The sequence below is a fragment of the Rhinoraja longicauda genome, chromosome 5, assembly GCF_053455715.1.
Source record: "Rhinoraja longicauda isolate Sanriku21f chromosome 5, sRhiLon1.1, whole genome shotgun sequence".
Taxonomy (NCBI): domain Eukaryota; kingdom Metazoa; phylum Chordata; class Chondrichthyes; order Rajiformes; family Arhynchobatidae; genus Rhinoraja; species Rhinoraja longicauda.
This window is the reverse complement of record NC_135957.1, coordinates 86,378,978-86,399,917: the sequence shown is the minus strand read 5'-3', so window position 1 is coordinate 86,399,917 and position 20,940 is coordinate 86,378,978. Positions and strand designations below refer to the sequence as shown.

Below are 20,940 nucleotides of genomic sequence, written 5' to 3'. Positions count from 1 at the left end.
AGTAACTCAGCGGGTCAGGCAGCATCTGTGGAGAACATGGATAGGTGACGTTTCACAGAGTGCTGGAGTAACTCAGCGGGTCAGGCAGCATCTCTGTAGAACATGAATAGGTGACGTTTCGTGGTCGAGACCCTTCTTCAAACTAAACCAAACTAAGCAGCTAAACTAAACTTTAGCCAGAGGGTGGTGAATCTGTGGAATTCATTGGCACAGAAGGCTGGGGAGGCCAAATCAGTGGTTATTTTTAAGGTAGAGATAGATAGATTCTTGATTGGTCTGGGTATCAGAGGTTCTGATTGTGGATGATCAGCCATTATCACGGTGAATGGCGGTGCTGGCTCGAAGGGCCGAATGGCCTCCTCCTGCACCTATTGTCTATTGTTATGGGGAGAAGGCAGGAGAGAGAGAGATAGATCAGCCACGTTAGCGGCAGGAAACATGTTCCCAATGTTGGGGGAGTCCAGAACAAGGGGCCACAGTTTAAGAATAAGAGGTAGGCCATTTAGAACGGAGATGAGGTAAAAAAAATTCAGTCAGAGAGTTGTGAATCTGTGGAATTCTCTGCCTCAGAAGGCAGTGGAGGCCAATTCTCTGAATGCATTCAAGAGAGAGCTAGATAGAGCTCTTAAGGATAGCGGAGTCAGGGGGTATGGGGAGAAGGCAGGAACAGGGTACTGATTGAGAATGATCAGCCATGATCACATTGAATGGCGGTGCTGGCTCGAAGGGCCGAATGGCTCCTATTGTCTATTGAATGGGGGAAGTAGACTTGATGGGCCGAGTGGCCTAATTTTGCACCGACCCCTTAAACTACAAACTAAACTAAACTAAAGAAGGCTCTGTGTCTTTGTATAATCTAAAATAAACATCCACGTCGGCACAGAATCACAGACAAAGATGGCCCCATTCTGTGACGTCAGCGGATAAAACAATTTGTGCAAACTAGTAGCTCTATTGATTCCTGATCACACACCAGTGATATAAGAAAATAACTGCAGATGCTGGTACAAATCGATTTATTCAAAAAATGCTGGAGTAACTCAGCGGGTCTGAAGAAGGGTCTCGACCCGAAACGTCACCCATTCCTTCTCTCCCGAGATGCTGCCTGACCTGCTGAGTTACTCCAGCATTTTGTGAATAATCAGATCCAGTGATCCACACTACCCCATGGTGGCCATCCTTGGAACTGCAGCATAACCAATGTTCAGGAGTTCATTGGGTCAGTAGTGATAGGAGCAGAATTAGGCCACTCGGCCCATCTTATAGAGACGTATAATAAAATAATAAAAAGGACTGGACAAGCTAGATGCAGGAAAAATGTTCCCAATGTTGGGGGAACTCCAGAACCAGGGGTCACACAGTCTAAGAATAAAGGGGAGGCCATTTAAAACTGAGGTGAGAAAAAAACTTTTTAGTTTGGTTTAGAGATACAGTGTGGAAGCAGGCCACTTAGTCCGCACCGACCAGCGATCCCCGCACACTAACACTATCCTACACACACTGGGGACAATTTACATTTATACCAAAGCCAATCAACCTACAAACCTGCACGTCTTTGGAGTGTGGGAGGAAACCGGAGCACCCGGAGAAAACCCACGCAGGTCACGGGGAGAACGTACAAACTCCGTACAGACAGCGCCCGTAGTCAGGATCGAACCCAAGTCTCTGGTGCTGTGAGGCAGGAGCTTCTACCACTGTGCCACCGTGCTGCCCAAAGGAACTGCAGGTGCTTGAATCTTGAGCAGATTACAAATTGATGGAGTAACTCAGCGGGTCAGGCAGCATCTGTGGAGAACATGGATGGGTGACGTTTCACAGAGTGCTGGAGTAACTCAGCGGATCAGGCAGCATCTGTGGAGAACATGGATAGGTGACGTCTCTGGTTGGGACCCTTCTTCACGTGCACCTTTGGTGAGTGATAGGTGGATACAGGTGAGGGGGGGTGAGTAGCAGATGGGTGGAGTGAGTGACAAAGGTGAAAATGAGACAAGGTGTCAGATAAGGAGAGAAGAGGAGGAGTGGAGGGAGGGGTGTGGGTGGAAGGGGAGGGGGGTTTATATTGGTCTGCCGGGCCTCAGAAATGGCAGCCAGCATCATCAGAGACCCACACCACCCTGGCCACACTCTCACTGACCCACACCACCCTGGCCACGCTCTCACTGACCCACACCACCCTGGCCACACTCTCACTGACCCACACCACCCTGGCCACACTCTCACTGACCCACACCACCCTGGCCACACTCTCACTGACCCACACCACCCTGGCCACACTCTCACTGACCCACACCACCCTGGCCACACTCTCACTGACCCACACCACCCTGGCCACACTCTCACTGACCCACACCACCCTGGCCACACTCTCACTGACCCACACCACCCTGGCCACACTCTCACTGACCCACACCACCCTGGCCACAATCTCACTGACCCACACCACCCTGACCCACACTCTCACTGACCCACACCACCCTGGCCACACTCTCACTGACCCACACCACCCTGGCCACACTCTCACTGACCCACACCACCCTGGCCACACTCTCACTGACCCACACCACCCTGGCCACACTCTCACTGACCCACACCACCCTGACCCACACTCTCACTGACCCACACCACCCTGGCCACACTCTCACTGACCCACACCACCCTGGCCACACTCTCACTGACCCACACCACCCTGGCCACACTCACTCTCACTGACCCACACCACCCTGGCCACACTCTCACTGACCCACACCACCCTGGCCACACTCTCACTGACCCACACCACCCTGGCCACACTCACTCTCACTGACCCACACCACCCTGGCCACACTCTCACTGACCCACACCACCCTGGCCACACTCTCATCTCGCTGCTACCATCGGGAAGAAGGTCCAGGAGCCTGAAAACCATGTCCTCCAGGTTCAAGAACAGCTTCTTCCCAGCAACCATCAGGCTCTCGAACACTGCACAACACTGACCCCAGCAACTGTGATCTTCTACGGACTGTGTCGGTGGTTGCAGACTACAGGCTTCAGTTATGTACTGTCATAGACTGGTATTACTGATTAGTAATTGATTGTAATATTGATCATTGTAGTTATCTGCGTGTTGCTGTGTTTACAGACCAGCTCAGCTGCAGCAAGTGAGAATCTCATTGTTTCATTCTTGATGAATACAACAATTACATTCAACAGCACGGTGGTGCAGCGGTAGAGTTGCTGCCTCACAGCGCCGGAGACCCGGGTTCCATCCCGACTACGGGCGCCGTCTGTACAGAGTTTGTACCTTCTCCCCGTGACCTGCGTGGGTTTTCTCTGGGTGCTCCGTTTTCCCCCCACACACCAAAGACGTACAGGTTTGTAGGTTAATTGGCTTGGTATAATTGTAAATTGCCCCTAGTGTGTGTAGGATAGTGTTAGTGTGCGGGGATCGCTGGTCGGCGCGGTCCCGGTGGGCCGAAGGGCCTGTTTCCGCACTGTATCTCTAAACTAAAACTAACACTATCCTGCACGCACTAGGGACAATTTGCATTCATACCGAAGCCAATTAACCTGCCGCTCGCCAACGCCGATCCTCTCCTCCATCCAGCGGCTCCAACATCTGGAAGGATCCCTTCAGGAAGGAGATGAGGAGGAATTTCTTTAGTCAGAGGGTGGTGAATCTGTGGATTCATTGCCACAGGAGGCCAAGTCAATGGGTATTTTTAAGGCAGAGATAGATAGATTTCACCAAGCCAATTAACCTACAAAACCTGTACGTGGTTGGAGTGTGGGAGGAAACCGGAGCGCCCGGAGAAAACCCACGCAGGTCACGGGGAGAAGGTACAAACTCCGTACAGACGGCGCCCGTAGTCGGGATGGAACCCGGGTCTCCGGCGCTGTGAGGCGGCAGCTCTACCGCTGCACCATCGTGCCGCCATCTTGGGGGTGGCTGGATGTGTAGTCATGCAGGGAAGTGTAGATCGTCCTGCCAGCCTCCTGAGTTCAGCCAAGGGGAGAGGGGGGCTTTGGGTGAGCGGGGGGTGGGTGACTGTAAGTACCAAGGCACATTGCTCGTACGTGCACATACTTAGCCAATACACATTCAGTAGGTGAGAGGGTGACCCTGTGAAGCCGTTGGTCTGGGAGCGGCCTTGTCTAGGAGCCGGGCGTGACCGCGGTTGGCGGCAGCGGCCCGCTTTGCAGGCTGTAGACCTTGAGCGCGGTGTTGGAGGCGGGCGCGCCCGTGGGCCGCGTCCTGCAGGTGAGGACGCGCAGGAACTCACGGCGGAAGGGCCGGCTGACCACGCAGTACAGCAGGAAGTTGACAGCAGAGTTGAGCCACTGCAGCATGATGGCCAGGTCGGCCAGCACGTTGATGGGTTGCCCGTAGTCGTCGCGGTCGTGCTCGGGCAGGTTGTAGGCCGTGCGCAGGATGCAGTAGGTGGCGAAGCGCGGGAGGGTGAGCAGCACGAAGGCCAGCGAGACGGTCAGGAGAACGAGGATGGACTTGCGGGCCAGGCCACGAGTGGTCACCCCGTGGAACGCCCTCAGCTGCTCCTCGGTGAACATCCGGGAGGCAGCGCAGAGCTGGCGGCCGATCAGAGCGTTGAACAGGATGAGCAGGACGTAGGGCAGGCCACCAGACACCAGCGTGTGGAACCACACCAGGGCCGTGGAGAAGAAGGTGTGGGCGTAGACGCACGCGTGCACGGGCACGGGCTGGGCACGGCCCGGCAGGGTGGCGTTCTGCAGCTTGGAGATGTAGATCCAGTAGGTGGGCACGGCTGCCAGGTGGCACACCAGCACCAGGCCCAGGATCACCCGCACGGTCACCTTGGTCTGGGAGCAGGGCCGCCTGGGCCGGGTGGACCTGAGCGCCAGGTAGCGCTCCATCGTGAAGACCACCACCGTCCAGGTGGAGGTGAAGACCGAGCCGTACTCCAGCACCGTGAGCAGGCCGCACCAGGGCGCACGATTCCAGAACGGGCTGGGGTCCAACCACACCAGGCTCAGGTCCAGCAGCGCCCCCCAGAACAGGCAGAGGCTGTCCGCCGCTCCCAGCGCCATCAGGTAGAGGCGGGCGATCGTCGACATCCCACATCTTCTGCTGTACATGGTGTAGATGGTCAGCAGGTTCGCTGCAGGGACACAGAGACGAGAGTTAGACACACAGCACGCAAACAGGCCCTTCAGCCCATCTACCGAGGGTTAGACACACAGTGTGCAAACAGGCCCTTCTGCCCATCTACCGAGGGTTAGACACACAGCACGCAAACAGGCCCTTCAGCCCATCTACCGAGGGTTAGACACACAGCGCGCAAACAGGCCTTTCTGCCCATCTACCGAGAGTTAGACACACAGCGCGCAAACAGGCCCTTCAGCCCATCTAGTCCACGCCGATCACCCATCTACATCCACACGAGTCTAGTTTAGACACACATCGCGCAAACAGGCCCTTCAGCCCGTCTAGTCCACGCCGACCACCCATCTACATCCACTATCAGACACACAGCGGCAAACAGGCCCTTCTGCCCATCTACCGAGAGTTAGACACACAGCACGCAAACAGGCCCTTCAGCCCGTCTAGTCTATTTGAAGGATGAGAGGGGATCTTACAGAGACGTGTAAAATTATAAAAGGACTGGACAAGCTAGATGCAGGAAAAATGTTCCCAATGTTGGGGGAGTCCAGAACCAGGGGCCACAGTCTAAGAATAAAGGGGAGACCATTTAAAACTGAGGTGAGAAGAAAACTTTTTCACCCAGAGAGTTGTGAATTTGTGGAATTCTCTGCCACAGAGGGCAGTATTCACTGGATGAATTTTAAAAAGAGTTAGATAGAGCTTGAGGGGCTAGTGGAATCAAGGGATATGGGGAGAAGGCAGGCACAGGTTAATGATTGTGGATGATCAGTCATGATCACAATGAATGGCGGTGCTGGCTCGAAGGGCCAAATGGCCTCCTCCTGCACCTATTGTCTATGTTTCTATATTTCTATGTAGTCCACGCCAACCAACCATTTACATCAATACATGAGTTTAGTTTAGACACACAGCACAGAAACGAGCCAGACCAAGCGCAGGCTCGGCGATCGTTTCACTCAACACCTCCGCTCAGTCCGCCTTAACCAACCTGATCTCCTGGTGGCTCAGCACTTCAACTCCCCCTCCCACTCACAATCTGACCTTTCTGTCCTGGGCCTCCTCCATTGTCAGAGTGAGGCCCAGTGCAAATTGGAGGAACAGCACCTCATATTTCGCTTGGGCAGCTTACCCCCAGCGGTATGAACATTGACTACTCTAGCCTCAGATAGTCCATGCTTCCCCTCTCTCTCCATCCCCTCCCCCTTCCAAGTTCTCCCACTAGTCTTCCTGTCTCCCACTACATCCTATCTTTGTCCCTCCCCCTCTCCTGACATCAGTCTGAAGAAGGGTCTCGACCCAAAACGTCACCCATTCCTTCTCTCCAGAGATGCTGCCTGACCCGCTGAGTTACTCCAGCTTTTTGTGTCTATCCTTAATTGGGTTTGGGTCATATTTCTTCTGCTTTGAAGACTGGGGAGCAGGCAGGCGTTTGTTTAATCACAGCGTAAAAATGCCATGATCTGACTGTCCACAGCCGCATAGGATTTACTAAATTGCCAAAAGCATATTATTCACCCGCTAGTCAGAGCAGAAAACCGTGTTAATGGAGTGGAGTAATCTTGACGGATTACTCCTGTTACAGCTTAAACAACAAATCAGAGGCCAACTGGTATTTTGTTACAAAAGAACTTGGAGCCTCTGGAAAGGGGTCCTATTTTTAACCCGGTCTTGTCAACATCCAAGGAAAAAAACTGCAGATGCTGGTTAAAATCGAAGGCAGACACAAAATGCTGGAGTAACTCAGTGGGTCAGGCAGCATCTGTGGAGAACATGGATAGGTGGCGTTTCGGGTCGAGGCTGACGAGCCTGAAGAAGGGTCTCGACCTGAAACGTCACCCATTCCTTCTCTCCCGAGATGCTGCCTGACCCGCTGAGTTACTCCAGCACGCTGTGACTGTCTTCGATCTAGACTAAGCTTGGTGTGAGAGAGAATGACGTGTTGAATCCCCCGGCGACACAGCTCACCGACGCTGGAAATGTGGGTGAGTCGTGCGTTGCTGTCGACCCGGGGAGAGTATAATTCATCACGATCGGAATGCGTTAATCCCTGTTCAAGAGAACACTTTGCCGCAGTTGTTACGAGCCAAGGAACAAAAGGCCAAACGCAGCAATTGAACTTTTCAAGCTTCACTGTCGGGTGGCTGTTTCTCAGCACTGGGCTGTTTAATAAATCATGAGAGGAATTGATTGGGTAAGACGCCCACAGTCTCTTGCCCAGAGTAGGGGAATCGAGAACCAGGCTGTTACATGGGAACATAGAAACATAGACAATAGGTGCAGGAGGAGGCCATTTGGCCCTTCGAGCCAGCACCGCCATTCATTGTGATCATGGCTGATCATCCACAATCAGTAACCCGTGCCTGCCTTCTCCTCATACCCATTGATTCCGCTAGCCCCTAGAGCTCTATCTAACTCTCTTTTAAATCCATCCAGTGAATTGGCCTCCACTGCCCTCTGTGGCAGAGAATTCCACAAATTCACAACTCTCTGGGTGGAAAAGTTGCTTCTCACCTCAGTTTTAAACGGCCTCCACTTTATTCTTAGACTGTGGCCCCTGGTTCTGGACTCCCCCAACATTGGGAACCTACTGGGAGATTGACGAGGGAGGAGGAAGGGATCGAGGGGGGTAAAAGGGGAGAGGAGGAGAGTTTGGAAGGATGAGAGGGAATCTTATAGAGACGTATAAAATTATAAAAAGGACTGGACAAGCTAGATGCAGGAAAAATGTTCCCAATGTTGGGGGAGTCCAGAACCAGGGGCCACACAGTCTAAGAATAAAGGGGAGGCCATTTAAAACTGAGGTGAGAAGAAAACTTTTTCACCCAGATAGTTGTGAATTTGTGGAATTCTCTGCCACAGAGGGCAGTGGAGGCCAATTCACTGGATGGATTTAAAAGAGAGTTAGATAGAGCTCTCGGGGCTAGTGGAATCGAGGGATATGGGGAGAAGGCAGGCACGGGTTACTGTTTGTGGATGATCAGCCATGATCACAATGAATAGCGGTGCTGGCTCGAAGGGCCAAATGGCCTCCTCCTGCACCTATTCTCTATGTTTCTATAAGATGAAGTTGCTTTAAATTAGAGAATTCAATGCTCAGTCCGCAAGTTGTTTTGAACAGACTACAAACAAAACCAGCGATCCATCAGATTAAACTTTACAAAGACGTTGCCAGGACTAGAGGGATCTTATCGAAACATATAAGATTATTAAGGGGTTGGATACGTTAGAGGCAGGAAACATGTTCCCAATGTTGGGGGAGTCCAGAACAAGAGGCCACAGTTTAAGAATAAGGGGTAGGCCATTTAGAACGGAGATGAGGGAAAACTTTTTCAGTCAGAGAGTTGTGAATCTGTGGAATTCTCTGCCTCAGAAGGCAGTGGAGGCCAATTCTCTGAATGCATTCAAGAGAGAGCTAGATAGAGCTCTTAAGGATAGCGGAGTCAGGGGGTATGGGGAGAAGGCAGGAATGGGGTACTGATTGAGAATGATCAGCCATGATCACACTGAATGGTGGTGCTGGCTCGAAGGGCCGAATGGCCTCCTCCTGCACCTATTGTCTATTGTCTATTGTCTAGAGGGCATGAGCTACAGGGAGAGGTTGAGTAGGCTGGGTCTCTAACTTAATAGGAATCCGAAGGGTAACCTTTTCACACAGAGGGTGGTGGGTGTATGGAACGAGCTGCCGGAGGAGGTAGTTGAGGCTGAGACTGTCCCATCGTTTAAGAAACAGAATGAAAACAGGGACTTCGGCCCACCGAGTCCGTGCAGTCCATCGATCCTCGCACACTAACACTATCCTACAAACACCAGGGACAATTTACAATTTTTACCGAAGTCAATTAACCTACAAACCTGCTCTTCTTTGGAGCGTGGGGGGAAACCGGAGCACCCGGAGAAAAGGACAGGTTTAGAGGGAAACTAGACCAAGTGGACCCGTTGGGCCCAAACCTCTCCTGCATTGGTGCAGCACCCTCTCCTCTCCTCCCCCCCCTCCCCACTCCCACTCCCCCTCTCCCTCTCCCTCACCCCTTCCCCTCCCCCCAACTCCATCCCCCTCAACCCCCCTTATCCTCCCCTCCCCCTCCCTCCCTCCCTCCCTCTCTCCACCCCCTCCCTCCCGAGGAGATAGATTTATACTTTCAAATGTGAATAACTTTAAAAATATAACACCGATTTCAATGAAACTTCTTCCATTAGCACCAGAGGGACGCCGGTGAGTAAGGTGGGCAAGAAATTGTCTTTCTGTCGTGTACCGTTTTGGCTGTAGTTCAGGAACAGACAAACAAACAAACGAGAGTTTTAGTGTATAGATCAGCCAAATGCAGGCAGGTTGAAATAGTGTAGCTGGGGCATGTCGGTTGGTGTGGGAAAGTTGGGACAAAGTTCTATGACTCTAAATGTGGTTTTCATTCATGTTCATTTGGTGACAAGAAGCAGTTTTGTGCTGTAGATCTCTCTCACTGCCCCCCCCACCCCCCCCCCCCCCCTCTGTTGCCGGCTCTGATTGCCTCCAGTTTCCACACCCTCCCTTCCACACCTCTACCTTTCAGACCGAAGAAAGGTCTCGACACAAAACATCACCTATTCCTTTTCTCTCGAGATGCTGTCTATCTCACTGAGTTACTCCAGCACTCTGTGTCTATCTTCGGTGTAAACCAGCATTTGCACTTCCTTCCTAAAGTCATAGTTATAGTCAAAGAGCATGGAAACAGGCCCTTTGGCCCAACATGTCCCATCTACACTAGTCCCACCTACCCACATATGGTCCATATCCCTCCAAACCTGTCCTATCCATGTACCTGTCTAACTGTTTCTTAAACGTTGTGATAGTCCCAGCCTCAACTACCTCCTCTGGCAGCTTGTTCCACACACCCACCACCCTCGGTGTGAAAAAGTTACCCCTCAGGTTCCTATTAAATCTTTTCCCCTTCTCCTTGAACCTATGTCCTCTGGTCCTCGATTCCCCTACTCTGGGTAAAAGACTCTGTGCATTCACCCGATCTATTCCTCTCATGATTTTGTACACCTCTATAAGATCTCCCCTCATCCTCCTGCGCTCCATGGAATAGAGACCCAGCCTACTCAACCTCTCTCTATAGCTCACACCACCACCACCACACACTCGACACTGACAAACTGCATCACTGAAATAAAATCTTGGCTTCAATCAAATTTCCTCAAACTCAACTGCAACAAATCTGAAATCATCATCATTGGTCCAAAAACGCTCACCAAATCCACCCAAAACTTCATCCTCAATATTGATGGTCTCCCAGTATCCACCTCACCTCACATCCGGAATCTTGGAATCATCTTTGATCAAACCCTCTCCTTCGACAAACACATCAAACACATCACAAAGACAGCCTTCTTCCACCTCAAAAACATTGCCCGTCTCCGTCCATCCCTCTCCTCCACAGCTGCAGAAACCCTCATCCACGCCTTCATCACCTCCCGTCTGGACTACTGCAACAGCCTCCTCTATGGCGCACCCTCAAAAATCATCAGCAAACTTCAATACATTCAAAACTCCGCTGCCCGTCTACTCACCCACACCCCGATTCGTGACCATATCACCCCCGTCCTTTACAAACTCCACTGGCTCCCCATCCCCCAGAGAATCCAGTACAAAATCCTCCTCATAACCTACAAAGCCCTCCATAACCTGGCCCCATCCTACCTGACCGACCTCCTCCACAGGCACACTCCCACCTGCACCCTCCGCTCTGCTGCTGCCAATCTCCTATCCCCCCACATCCGGACCAAACTCAGATCCTGGGGGGACAGGGCTTTCTCCATCGCTGCTCCCACCCTATGGAACTCACTACCCCAAACCGTCAGAGACTCCTCCACACTCACCACATTCAAAACATCACTGAAGTCTCACCTGTTCAGCACTGCCTTCAACCACTGAAGGTCACCTCACCTTCTGTCTCCTTTCTCTGTTCATTTACTTATTTATCTATTTATTCACTTCCTTATGTTCTCTAAATCTCTGTAAAGCGTCTTTGAGTATATGAAAAGCGCTATATAAATGTAATGCATTATTATTATTATTATTAGTCCTAGCAACATCCCGAGATTACGAAGAGCCGAGAGAAAGAAATGCTGTTGGAGCGGTCCTGACCTCCCATTTCCCTCAGTGGAGACCTACAGACCATCTTTGATCGGACTTTACAGAACTTTATCGTGCTCTAAACATTATTCACGTTATCCTGCATCTGGAGTGTTGCCAACTTCCTCACTCCCAAATAAGGGACAAACTGTCACGTCACCGCCCCGCGCCCCACGTCACCTCACCCAGCCAGTGGCCACGTGCTCCCGCTCCACCAATGGCGGCTGCCCGGGCCGGGAGGCGGCTTGCTACTCAACCTCCATAAGGCCGCACCCGGGCTTACTGTGTCCGGGACTACAGTGACCCCCTGGCTACAGTGTCGGGGCCTACACTGTCCGAGCCTACAGCGTCCGGGCCTACAGTGTGCGGGCCTACAGTGTGCGGGCCTACAGCGTCCGGGCCTACAGCGTCCGGGCCTACAGCGTCCGGGCCTACAGCGTCCGGGCCTACAGCGTCCGGGCCTACAGCGTCCGGGCCTACAGCGTCCGGGCCTACAGCGTCCGGGCCTACAGCGTCCGGGCCTACAGCGTCCGGGCCTACAGCGTCCGGGCCTACAGCGTCCGGGCCTACAGCGTCCGGGCCTACAGCGTCCGGGCCTACAGCGTCCGGGCCTACAGTGTCCGGGCCTACAGTGTGCGGGCCTACAGTGTCCGGGCCTACAGCGTCCGGGCCTACAGCGTCCGGGCCTACAGCGTCCGGGCCTACATCGCCCCCTGGGCCTAATACGGGGTAAGGGCGGTCCCGTACGGGACAAACCAATTTAGCCCAAAAGACGGGCAACCCTAGGTATCAGCTGGGCCTACCTGGAATCCCAACAGCACACAGCGATGGGTAATAGATCTTCTGTATAATGACAAAGGCGGTATGCGAGCTGGAAGCCATATCTGCAGGCAGCTGTCTCCAGAGAACTATTCCAGGCACCTCATTCACCTGAAAAGAACAAAACTCAGTGTTAATGCCAGCTTTAGTTTAGTTTAGATATACAGCGCGGAAACAGGCCCATCAGCCCACCGAGTCCGTGCCAACCAGCGATCCCCGCGCACTAACACTATCCTACACCCACTAGGGACAATTTACAATTTTACCAAGCCAATTAACCTACAAACCTGTACGCATTTGGAGTGTGGGAGGAAACCGGAGCGCCCGGAGAAAACCCACGCGGTTACGGAGAGAAGGTACAAACTCCGTGTCGACAGCGCCCGTAGTCAGGATGGAACCCGGGTCTCCGGTGCCAAGAGGCAGTAACTCTATCTGTATCTGCACATTGATACCAGTATCGGAGCCTTGACAGAGAGATGGCCGCCCAAACCTCGCACTAATCAACGTCAGAAGTCCCACCCCGGTCATTCCTTCTTCTCCCCGCTCCCGTCTGGCAGAAGGTACAGAAGCTTGAAAGCGCGCACCACCAGACTCAGCAACAGCCTCTTCCCCTCTGTTATCAGGCTTCTGAACGGCCCTTCCATAAGCTAGGGCACTGTCCGATTCACCTCTACCCCATTGCGGATGTTGGACTTTGTCTGTGGAACTGATGCTCCAGGGCATGTTTCCTTGCTGTCTGGCTCCCTGATATGTTCTCACCACTACCTATTAATAGCAGGGCAGAGAACAGTGTAATCTTCCACTTAGTAGTTGATTACGTTATCGACATTACATTATTGGGTTTACAATAGAACATAGAAAATTGCACAGCGCAGGAACAGGCCCTTCGGCCCACAATGTCTGTGCTGAGCCTAGCTAGGGTTGCCAACTGTCCCGTATTAGCCGGGACATCCCGCATTTTGGGCTAAATCACTTTGTCCCCCGTACCGGACCGCCCTTGTCCCGTATTAGTAGGGTTGCCAACTTCCTCACTCCCAAATAAGGGACAAAGGGTGACGTCACTGCCCCGTGCCCCACGTCACCTCACCCAGCCAGCGGCCACGTGCTCCCGCTACACTATCCCGGGAATTAACCTAGTAAACCTACGCTGCACTCCCTCAATAGCAAGAATATCCTTCCTCAAATTTGGAGACCAAAACTGCACACAGTACTCCAGGTGCGGTCTCACTAGGGCCCTGTACAACTGCAGAAGGACCTCTTTGCTCCTATATAAATCCTCTTGTTATGAAGGCCAACATTCCACTGGCTTTCTTCACTGCCTGCTGTACCTGCATGCTTCCTTTCAGTGACTGATGCACTAGGACACCCAGATCACGTTGTACATCCCCATTTCCTAACTTGACACCATTCAGATGATAATCTGCCTTCCTGATCTTACCACCAAAGGGGATAACCTCACACTTATCCACATTAAACTGCATCTGCCATGCATCCGCCCACTCACACAACCTGTCCAAGTCACACAGCAACCTCATAGCATCTTCCTCACAGTTCACACTACCACCCAGCTTTGTATTATCTGCAAATTTGCTAATGTTACTTTTAATCCCTTCATCCAAGTCATTAATGTACATTGTAAATAGCTGTGGTCCCAGCACCGAGCCTTGCGGTACCCCACTAGTCACTGCCTGCCATTCTGAAAGGGACCTGTAAATCCCCACTCTTTGTTTCCTGTCTGTCAACCAATTTTCTATCCATGTCAGTACCCTACCTCCAATACCATGTGCTCTAATTTTGCCCACTAATCTCCTTTGTGGGATCTTACCAAAGGCTTTCTGAAAGTCCAGGTACACTACATCCACCAGCTCTCCCCTGACCATTTTCCTGGTTACATCCTCAAAAAAATCCAGAAGATTAGTCAAGCATGATTTCCCCTTCGTAAATCCATGCTGACTCGGAACGATCCTGTTACCACTATCCAAATGCTCCGCAATTTATTTTATAATTGACTCCAGCATCTTCCCCACCACTGATGTTAGACTAACTGGTCTATAATTACCCGTTTTCTCTCTCCCTCCTTTCTTCAAAAGTGGGATAACATTAGCTACCCTCCAATCCACAGGAACTGATCCTGAATCTATAGAACATTGGAAAATGATCACCAATGCGTCCACAATTTCTAGCGCCACCTCCTTAAGTACTCTGGGATGCAGACCATCAGGCCCTGGGGATTTATCAGCCTTCAGTCTCATCAGCCTACCCAACACCATTTCCTGCCTAATGTGAATTTCCTTCAGTTCCTCCGACACCCTAGGTCCTCTGGCCACTAGAACATCTGGGAGATTGTTGGTGTCTTCCTTAATGAAGACAGATCCAAAGTACCGGTTCAACTCGTCTGCCATTTCCTTGTTCCTCATAATAAATTCCCCTGCTTCTGTCTTCAAGGGACCTACATTTGTCTTAACTATTTTTTTTCCTCTTCACGTACCTAAACAAGCTTTTACTATCCTCCTCTATATTATTGGCTAGTTTACCCTCGTACCTCATCTTTTCTCCCCTTAATGCCTTCTTAGTCATCTTCTGTTGCTCTTTAAAAGAGTCCCAATCCTCTGGCTTCCCACTCTTCTTTGCTATGTTATACTTCTTCCCTTTTATTTTTATGCTGTCCTTGACTTCCCTTGTCAGCCACGGGTGCCTCTTACTCCCCTTGGAATCTTTCCTCCTCTTTGGAATAACCGGGTTCTCTGCAGTAAATGACACTGCAAGGGCCAGGAAGCGAGCGGGCAAGATCATCTCTGACCCCTCTCACCCTGGCCACAAACTATTTGAAGCACTTCCCTCTGGAAGGCGACTCCGGACTGTCAAAGCAGCCACAGCCAGACATAAAAACAGCTTTTGTCCGCAAGTAGTAGCTCTACTCAATAACCAAACGTCTGTAGCTTCCTTTTGCTCTAGTATTTCATTTCATTCTTCACATGTATAAATTATAATGTTTTATTAAGTTAGGAAAAGGGGACGTACAACGAGATCTGGGTGTCCTAGTGCATCAGTCACTGAAAGGAAGCATGCAGGTACAGCAGGCAGTGAAGAAAGCCAATGGAATGTTGGCCTTCATAACAAGAGGAGTTGAGTATAGGAGCAAAGAGGTCCTTCTGCAGTTGTACAGGGCCCTGGTGAGACCGCACCTGGAGTACTGTGTGCAGTTTTGGTCTCCAAATTTGAGGAAGGACATTCTTACTATTGAGGGCGTGCAGCATAGGTTTACGAGGTTAATTCCCGGGATGGCGGGACTGTCATATGTTGAAAGAACGGAGCGACTAGGCTTGTATACACTGGAATTTAGAAGGATGAGAGGGGATCTTATTGAAACAAATAAGATTATTAAGGGATTGGACATGCTCGAGGCAGGAAACATGTTCCCAATGTTGGGGGAGTCCAGAACAAGGGGCCACAGTTTAAGAATAAGGGGTAGGCCATTTAGAACGGAGATGAGGAAAAACGTTTTCACTCAGAGAGTTGTGAATCTGTGGAATTCTCTGCCACAGAGGGCAGTGGAGGCCAATTCCCTGGATGCTTTCAAGAGAGTTAGATAGAGCTCTTAATGATAGCGGAGTCAGGGGGTATTCGGAGAAGGCAGGAACGGGGTACTGATTGTGGATGATCAGCCGTGATCACGGTGAATGGCGGTGCTGGCTCAATATAACGGAACAATCCCTGAGTGTCATAGAGTGATACCGTGTGGAAACAGGCCCTTCGGCCCAACTTGCCCACACCGGCCAACCTGCTATCCTCTTTTATATGTACAGTAGGAAAGAACTGCAGATGCTGGTTTAAATCGAAGGTGGACACAAAATGCTGGAGTAACTCAGCGGGTCAGGCAGCATCTGTGGAGAACATGGATAGGTGACGTTTCACAGAGTGCTGGAGTAACTAAGCGGGTCAGGCAGCATCACTGGAGAACATGGCTAGGTGACGTTTCACAGAGTGCTGGAGTAACTCAGCGGGTCAGGCAGCATCACTGGAGAGGAGGAATGGGCAACGTTGCGGGTCGAGTCCCTACTTCAGAGTCTGAAGAAGGGTCTCGACCCGAAACATCACCAATCCTCTTTGATATTATTGCATAGAAACATGTATTACTACATGAAATCGCGTATTGTCTTTCCGCTGACTGGTTAGCACGCAACAAAAGCTTTTCACTGTACCTCGGTACACGTGACAATAAACTAAACTGTAACTCAAACTCCCCTCTTTAGGTACGTGAAGAGGAAAAAAATAGTTAAGACAAATGTGGGTCCGTTGAAGACAGAAGCAGATGAATTTATTATGGGGAACAAGGAAATGGCAGACGAGTTGAACAGGTACTTTGGATCTGTCTTCACTAAGGAAGACACAAACAATCTCCCAGATATTCTAGTGGGAGGCAGGAACGGGGTACTGATTGTGAATGGTCAGCCATGATCACATTGAATGGCGGCGCTGGCTCGAAGGGCCGAATGGCCTCCTCCTGCACCTATTGTCTATGATTTTACACACTGCCATCAGTCTCTTCCACTGTATAGAATCTCATGTTTGTTTGGCAGATAATGGTTTTTATTGCAGGCATCTGGAATGAGTTACAGACTGATTATCAACTAATTATGATGCTCTTGCACGTAATTGTTGGCTATTATTTCCAACAGGACTTGCCGTGTAATCCAGCGTCGGTGGACTGGTCTACCGAGGCATCATGTTCAGAGTTTAGAGTTTAGACAACAGACAATAGGTGCAGGAGGAGGCCATTCGTCCCTTCGAGCCAGCACCGCCATTCAATGTGATCATGGCTGATCATTCTCAATCAGTACCCCGTTCCTGCCCTCTCCCTATACCCCCTGACTCCGCTATCCTTAAGAGCTCTATCTAGCTCTCTCTTGAATGCATTCAGAGAATTGGCCTCCACTGCCTTCTGAGGCAGAGAATTCCACAGATTTACAACTCTCTGACTGAAAAAGTTTTTCCTCATCTCTGTTCTAAATGGCCTACCCCTTATTCTTAAACTGTGGCCCCTGGTTCTGGACTCCCCCAACATTAGGAACATGTTTCCTGCCTCTAACGTGTCCAACCCCTTAATAATCTTATATGTTTCGATAAGATCCCCTCTCATCCTTCTAAATTCCAGTGTATACAAGCCCAGTCGCTCCAGTCTTTCAACATACGACAGTCCCGCCATTCCGTGAATTAACCTAGTAAACCCAACATACGACAGTCCCGCCATTCCGTGAATTAACCTAGTAAACCTACGCTGCATGCCCTCAATAGCAAGAATATCCTTCCTCAAATTTGGAGGCCAAACTGCACACAGTACTCCAGTTTAGAGATACAGTGCAGAAACAGGCCCTTCATCCCACCACCTGAAGAAGGGTCTCAACCCGAAACGTCACCCATTCCTTCTCTCCAGAGATGCTGCCTGACCCGCTGAGTTACTCCTGCATTTTATGTCTACCTTCGACTTAAACCAGCATCTGCAGGTTTTTTTTCTTTCATCCCACCGGGTCCGCACCGACCAGCGATCCCCGCGCACTGACACCATCCTACACACACTAGGGACAATTTACATTTATACCAAACCAATTAACTACAAACCTGTAGGTCTTTGGAGCGTGGGAGGAAACTGAAGATCTCGGAGAAAACCCACTTGTTTACCGGGAGAACGTACAAACTCTCCAATGTTGGGGGAGTCCAGAACCAGGGGCCACAGTGTAAGTATAAAGGGGAGGCCATTAAAAATTGAGGTGAGAAGGAACGTTTTCACCCAGAGAGTTGTGAATTTGTGGAATTCTCTGCCACAGAGGGCAGTGGAGGCCAAATCACAGGATGAATTTAAAAGAGAGTTAGATAGAGCTCTAGGGGCTAGTGGAATCAAGGGATATGGGAGAAGGCAGGCACGGGTTACTGATTGTGGACGATCAGCCATGATCACAATGAATGGCCGGTGCTGGCTAGAAGGGCAAAATGGCCTCCTCCCGCACCTAGTTTCTATGTTTCAATGTGGACCCTTGGACTACCTTTGATCGGACTTTACCTTGCACCAAACGTTATTCCCTTTATCCTGTATCTGTGGACGGCTGGATTGTAATCATGTGTTGTCTTTCCCCTGACTGGTTAGCGCGAAACAAAAGCTTTTCACTGTACCTCCGTACACGTGACAATAAACTCAACTGAACTAAACTGATTTGTGGAAACTAAAGGAAATAGCTTTAAGGTGAGAGGGGCAAAGTTTAAAGGAGGTGGGTTTTATCGGGGTAAGTGGTTCTCACCCAGAGGGTGGGTGGGGGGCCAGGGGTGGGGGTGGAGGCAGATACGATCGTGGTGTTGACGATGCTTTTCGATCGGCACATGGATACATAGGGAATGGAGGGGTCTGGATCATTTTACCAGCACGCTGCCTGGATTAGAGGGTTTCAGCCACAGGGAGAGGCCGCATGGGCCTGCGTTGTTTTCCCTGGCACGTCGGAGGTTGAGGAGAGATGCCCGCCTCTCCTGCTGCCGCCCGCCGCGATGGCCGCCCGGGGCCAGGTGAGTGGCTCCTTCTCCCCTTCCCTCTCCCACCCCCCCCCCCCCCTCGTCCGGCCCCCCGGCCCCGGGGGAGAGACTCCCCGGCTGGCAACAGGGTCCACGGGTCTGTGGTCAGTTGGGGGAGGGGCGCTGGGCCTGGTATCCGCGCGGAGCAGTTGGGGGCGAGGCTTGCCGGGCCTAGCGGCGGCCCTCCAGCCTGGGGGTCTTGCCGAGCGCGTTTGGGGGTAAATAAAACAGTGTTTGGAAGTTAATCAATGCAGGAGAGAGAGGTTTGGACCCAACGGGCCCAGCATCGTCCAGTCAGTACGTCAGATTAGGAGAGGCACACGCATGGTAGGTCGGTCAGAAACCTTCTCCCAGAGTGGAAACGGCCAACACTAGAGGGCACAGCTTTAGGTGAGAGGGTTAAATGAGATAGACCAAGTGGAACCCATGGGCCCAAACCTCTCCCCTCACCCCATCTCTCCCCCTCCCCCCCTCCTCCCTCCCCCCTCCTCCTCTCCCCCTTCCTCCCTCCCCTCCGTCCCCCTCCCCCGCCCCCTCCCTCCCTTCCCCCCTACCCCCCTCCCCTCCTCCCCCTCCTCCTCTCCCCTCCTTCCCCCCTTCCCCTTCCCCCCTCCTCCTCTCCCCCCTCCCTCCCTCCCTCCCTCCCTCCTCTTCCCTCCCCGTCCCCTCTCCTCCTCCTCCCAACCCCTCCCTCCGCCCCCACTCCCCCCTCCCTTTCCCCTCCACGTCCCCTCTCCCCCTTCCCCCTCCCCTCTCCTCCCAACTCCACCTCCCTTCCCCCCTCCCTTCCCCCTACTCCCTTCCGCTCTCCCTCCCTCTTCCCTCCCCCCTCTTCCCTCCCCCCTCTCTCCCCCCTCGTACTCTCTACCCCCTCCCCCTCCCTCCCCCTCCCTCCCCCTCCCTCTTCCCTCCCCCTCCTCCCAACTCCTCCCTCCCTCCTCCCCCTTCCCCCCACTCCCCCCTTCCCCCCCCACTCCCCCCTCCCTTCCCCCCTTCTCTCGCCTCCCTCCCACTCAAACCCCCTTATCCTCCCTCATCCCCCTTCCCCCCTTCCCCCTCCACGTCCCCTCTTCCCCCCACTTCCCCCTCCCATCTCCCCCCTCCTTTCCCCTCCCTCCTTCTCCCTTTCCCTCTCCCCCTTCCCTCTTCCCTCCCTCTCCCCCCTCCCTCCTCCCCCTTCCCCCACTCCCCCCTCCCTTCCCCCTCCTCTCCCCTCCTCCTCAAACCCCCCTTATCCTCCCTCATCCCCCCTTCCCCCCTTCCCCCTCCACGTCCCCTCTCCCCCCTTTCCCCCTCCCATCTCCCTCCTCTCCCTCCTCCCTCCCTTCCCCCTTCCTCTCCCTCCCTCCCCCTCCCTCCACCCCTCCTCCTTCCCTGCCCCCCTCCCTCTTCCCCTCCTCCCTCCCCCTCCTCTCACAAGCTCTGAGGTCCAGAGAACATAGGTTCAAGGTGAAGGGGAAAAGATTTAATAGGAATCTGAGGGGTAACTTTTTCCACACAGAGGGTGGTGGGTGTATGGAACAAGCTGCCGGAGGAGGTAGTTGAGGCAGTTGAGGCTGGGACTATCCCATCGTTTAAGAAACAGTTAGACAGGTACATGGATAGGACAGGTTTGGAGGGATATGGCAAACGCAGGCAGGTGGGACTAGGGTAGCTGGGACATTGTGGCCGGTGTGGTCGAGTTGGGCCGAAGGGCCTGTTTCCACGCTGTATCACTCTATGACTCTAGGAGTCTCTGCCCTGTGTTCTCTCTGACACTCAGTCATTTCCTGTCGACACTCCGTCGCTGGTGAAGTCTGTGGCCAATTCTCTGGGGCTGGGCAGGGAATATTGACGTGTGCCTGGATGGGTTGGGTAATCCAGACTGAACTATCTCCGTCCACCACGGCCTGGTATTAACATGTCAGGAAGCAGGATGTGTCATCTATCTATACACTAAAACTCCTGTTTGTTTGTTTGTTTGTTTGTTCCTGAACTACAACCAAAACGGTGCACGATACCGCGACAATTTTAGACCCAACTTACTCACCGTCGTACCTTTGGTGCTAATGGAAGACGTTTCATTGAAATCGGTGTTATGTTTTTAAAGTTATTCACATTTTAAAGTTTAAATCTATCTCCTAGGGAGGGAGGGGGGAGGTTGAGGGGATACGGTAAGGGGGGAGGGGGAGCGGAGGGGGGGGGGGGAGAAGGGAGGAGGGGGAGGGGAGGGAGGGGGGCGGAGAGAGGGAGGAGGGAGGAGAGAGGAGGGAGGAGAGGGGAGGGAGGAGGGGAGGGAGGGGGGAGGGGGAGGATAAGGTAGTTGAGGGGGATACGGTAAGGGGGGAGG

The 20,940-nt window shown here is 52.3% G+C and overlaps 1 protein-coding gene across 1 annotated transcript; it reads right to left on the bottom strand.

Annotated features, from left to right (window-relative positions):
- Nucleotides 1–3,978: 3,978 nt before the first annotated feature.
- Nucleotides 3,979–12,116, bottom strand: LOC144594078 (putative G-protein coupled receptor 139). The gene is made up of 2 exons (XM_078400266.1): nucleotides 12,038–12,116; nucleotides 3,979–5,114 (listed from the first exon to the last, which is right to left on the bottom strand). The coding sequence occupies exons 1-2, from the start codon at nucleotides 12,114–12,116 to the stop codon at nucleotides 4,132–4,134; spliced, it is 1,062 nt and encodes a 353-aa protein (XP_078256392.1). The 3' UTR covers nucleotides 3,979–4,131.
- Nucleotides 12,117–20,940: the final 8,824 nt, after the last annotated feature.

What these genes read in the sequence shown, in the direction of transcription:
- LOC144594078 (XM_078400266.1), bottom strand. Translation starts at nt 12,116, where the DNA reads ATGGCTTCCAGCTCGCATACCGCCTTTGTCATTATACAGAAGATCTAT. An exon ending in GTGTGCTGTTGGGATTCCAG is followed by an intron (nt 5,115 to 12,037) that starts GTAGGCCCAGCT and finishes GTGTCCCTGCAG; the next exon opens with CGAACCTGCTGACCATCTAC.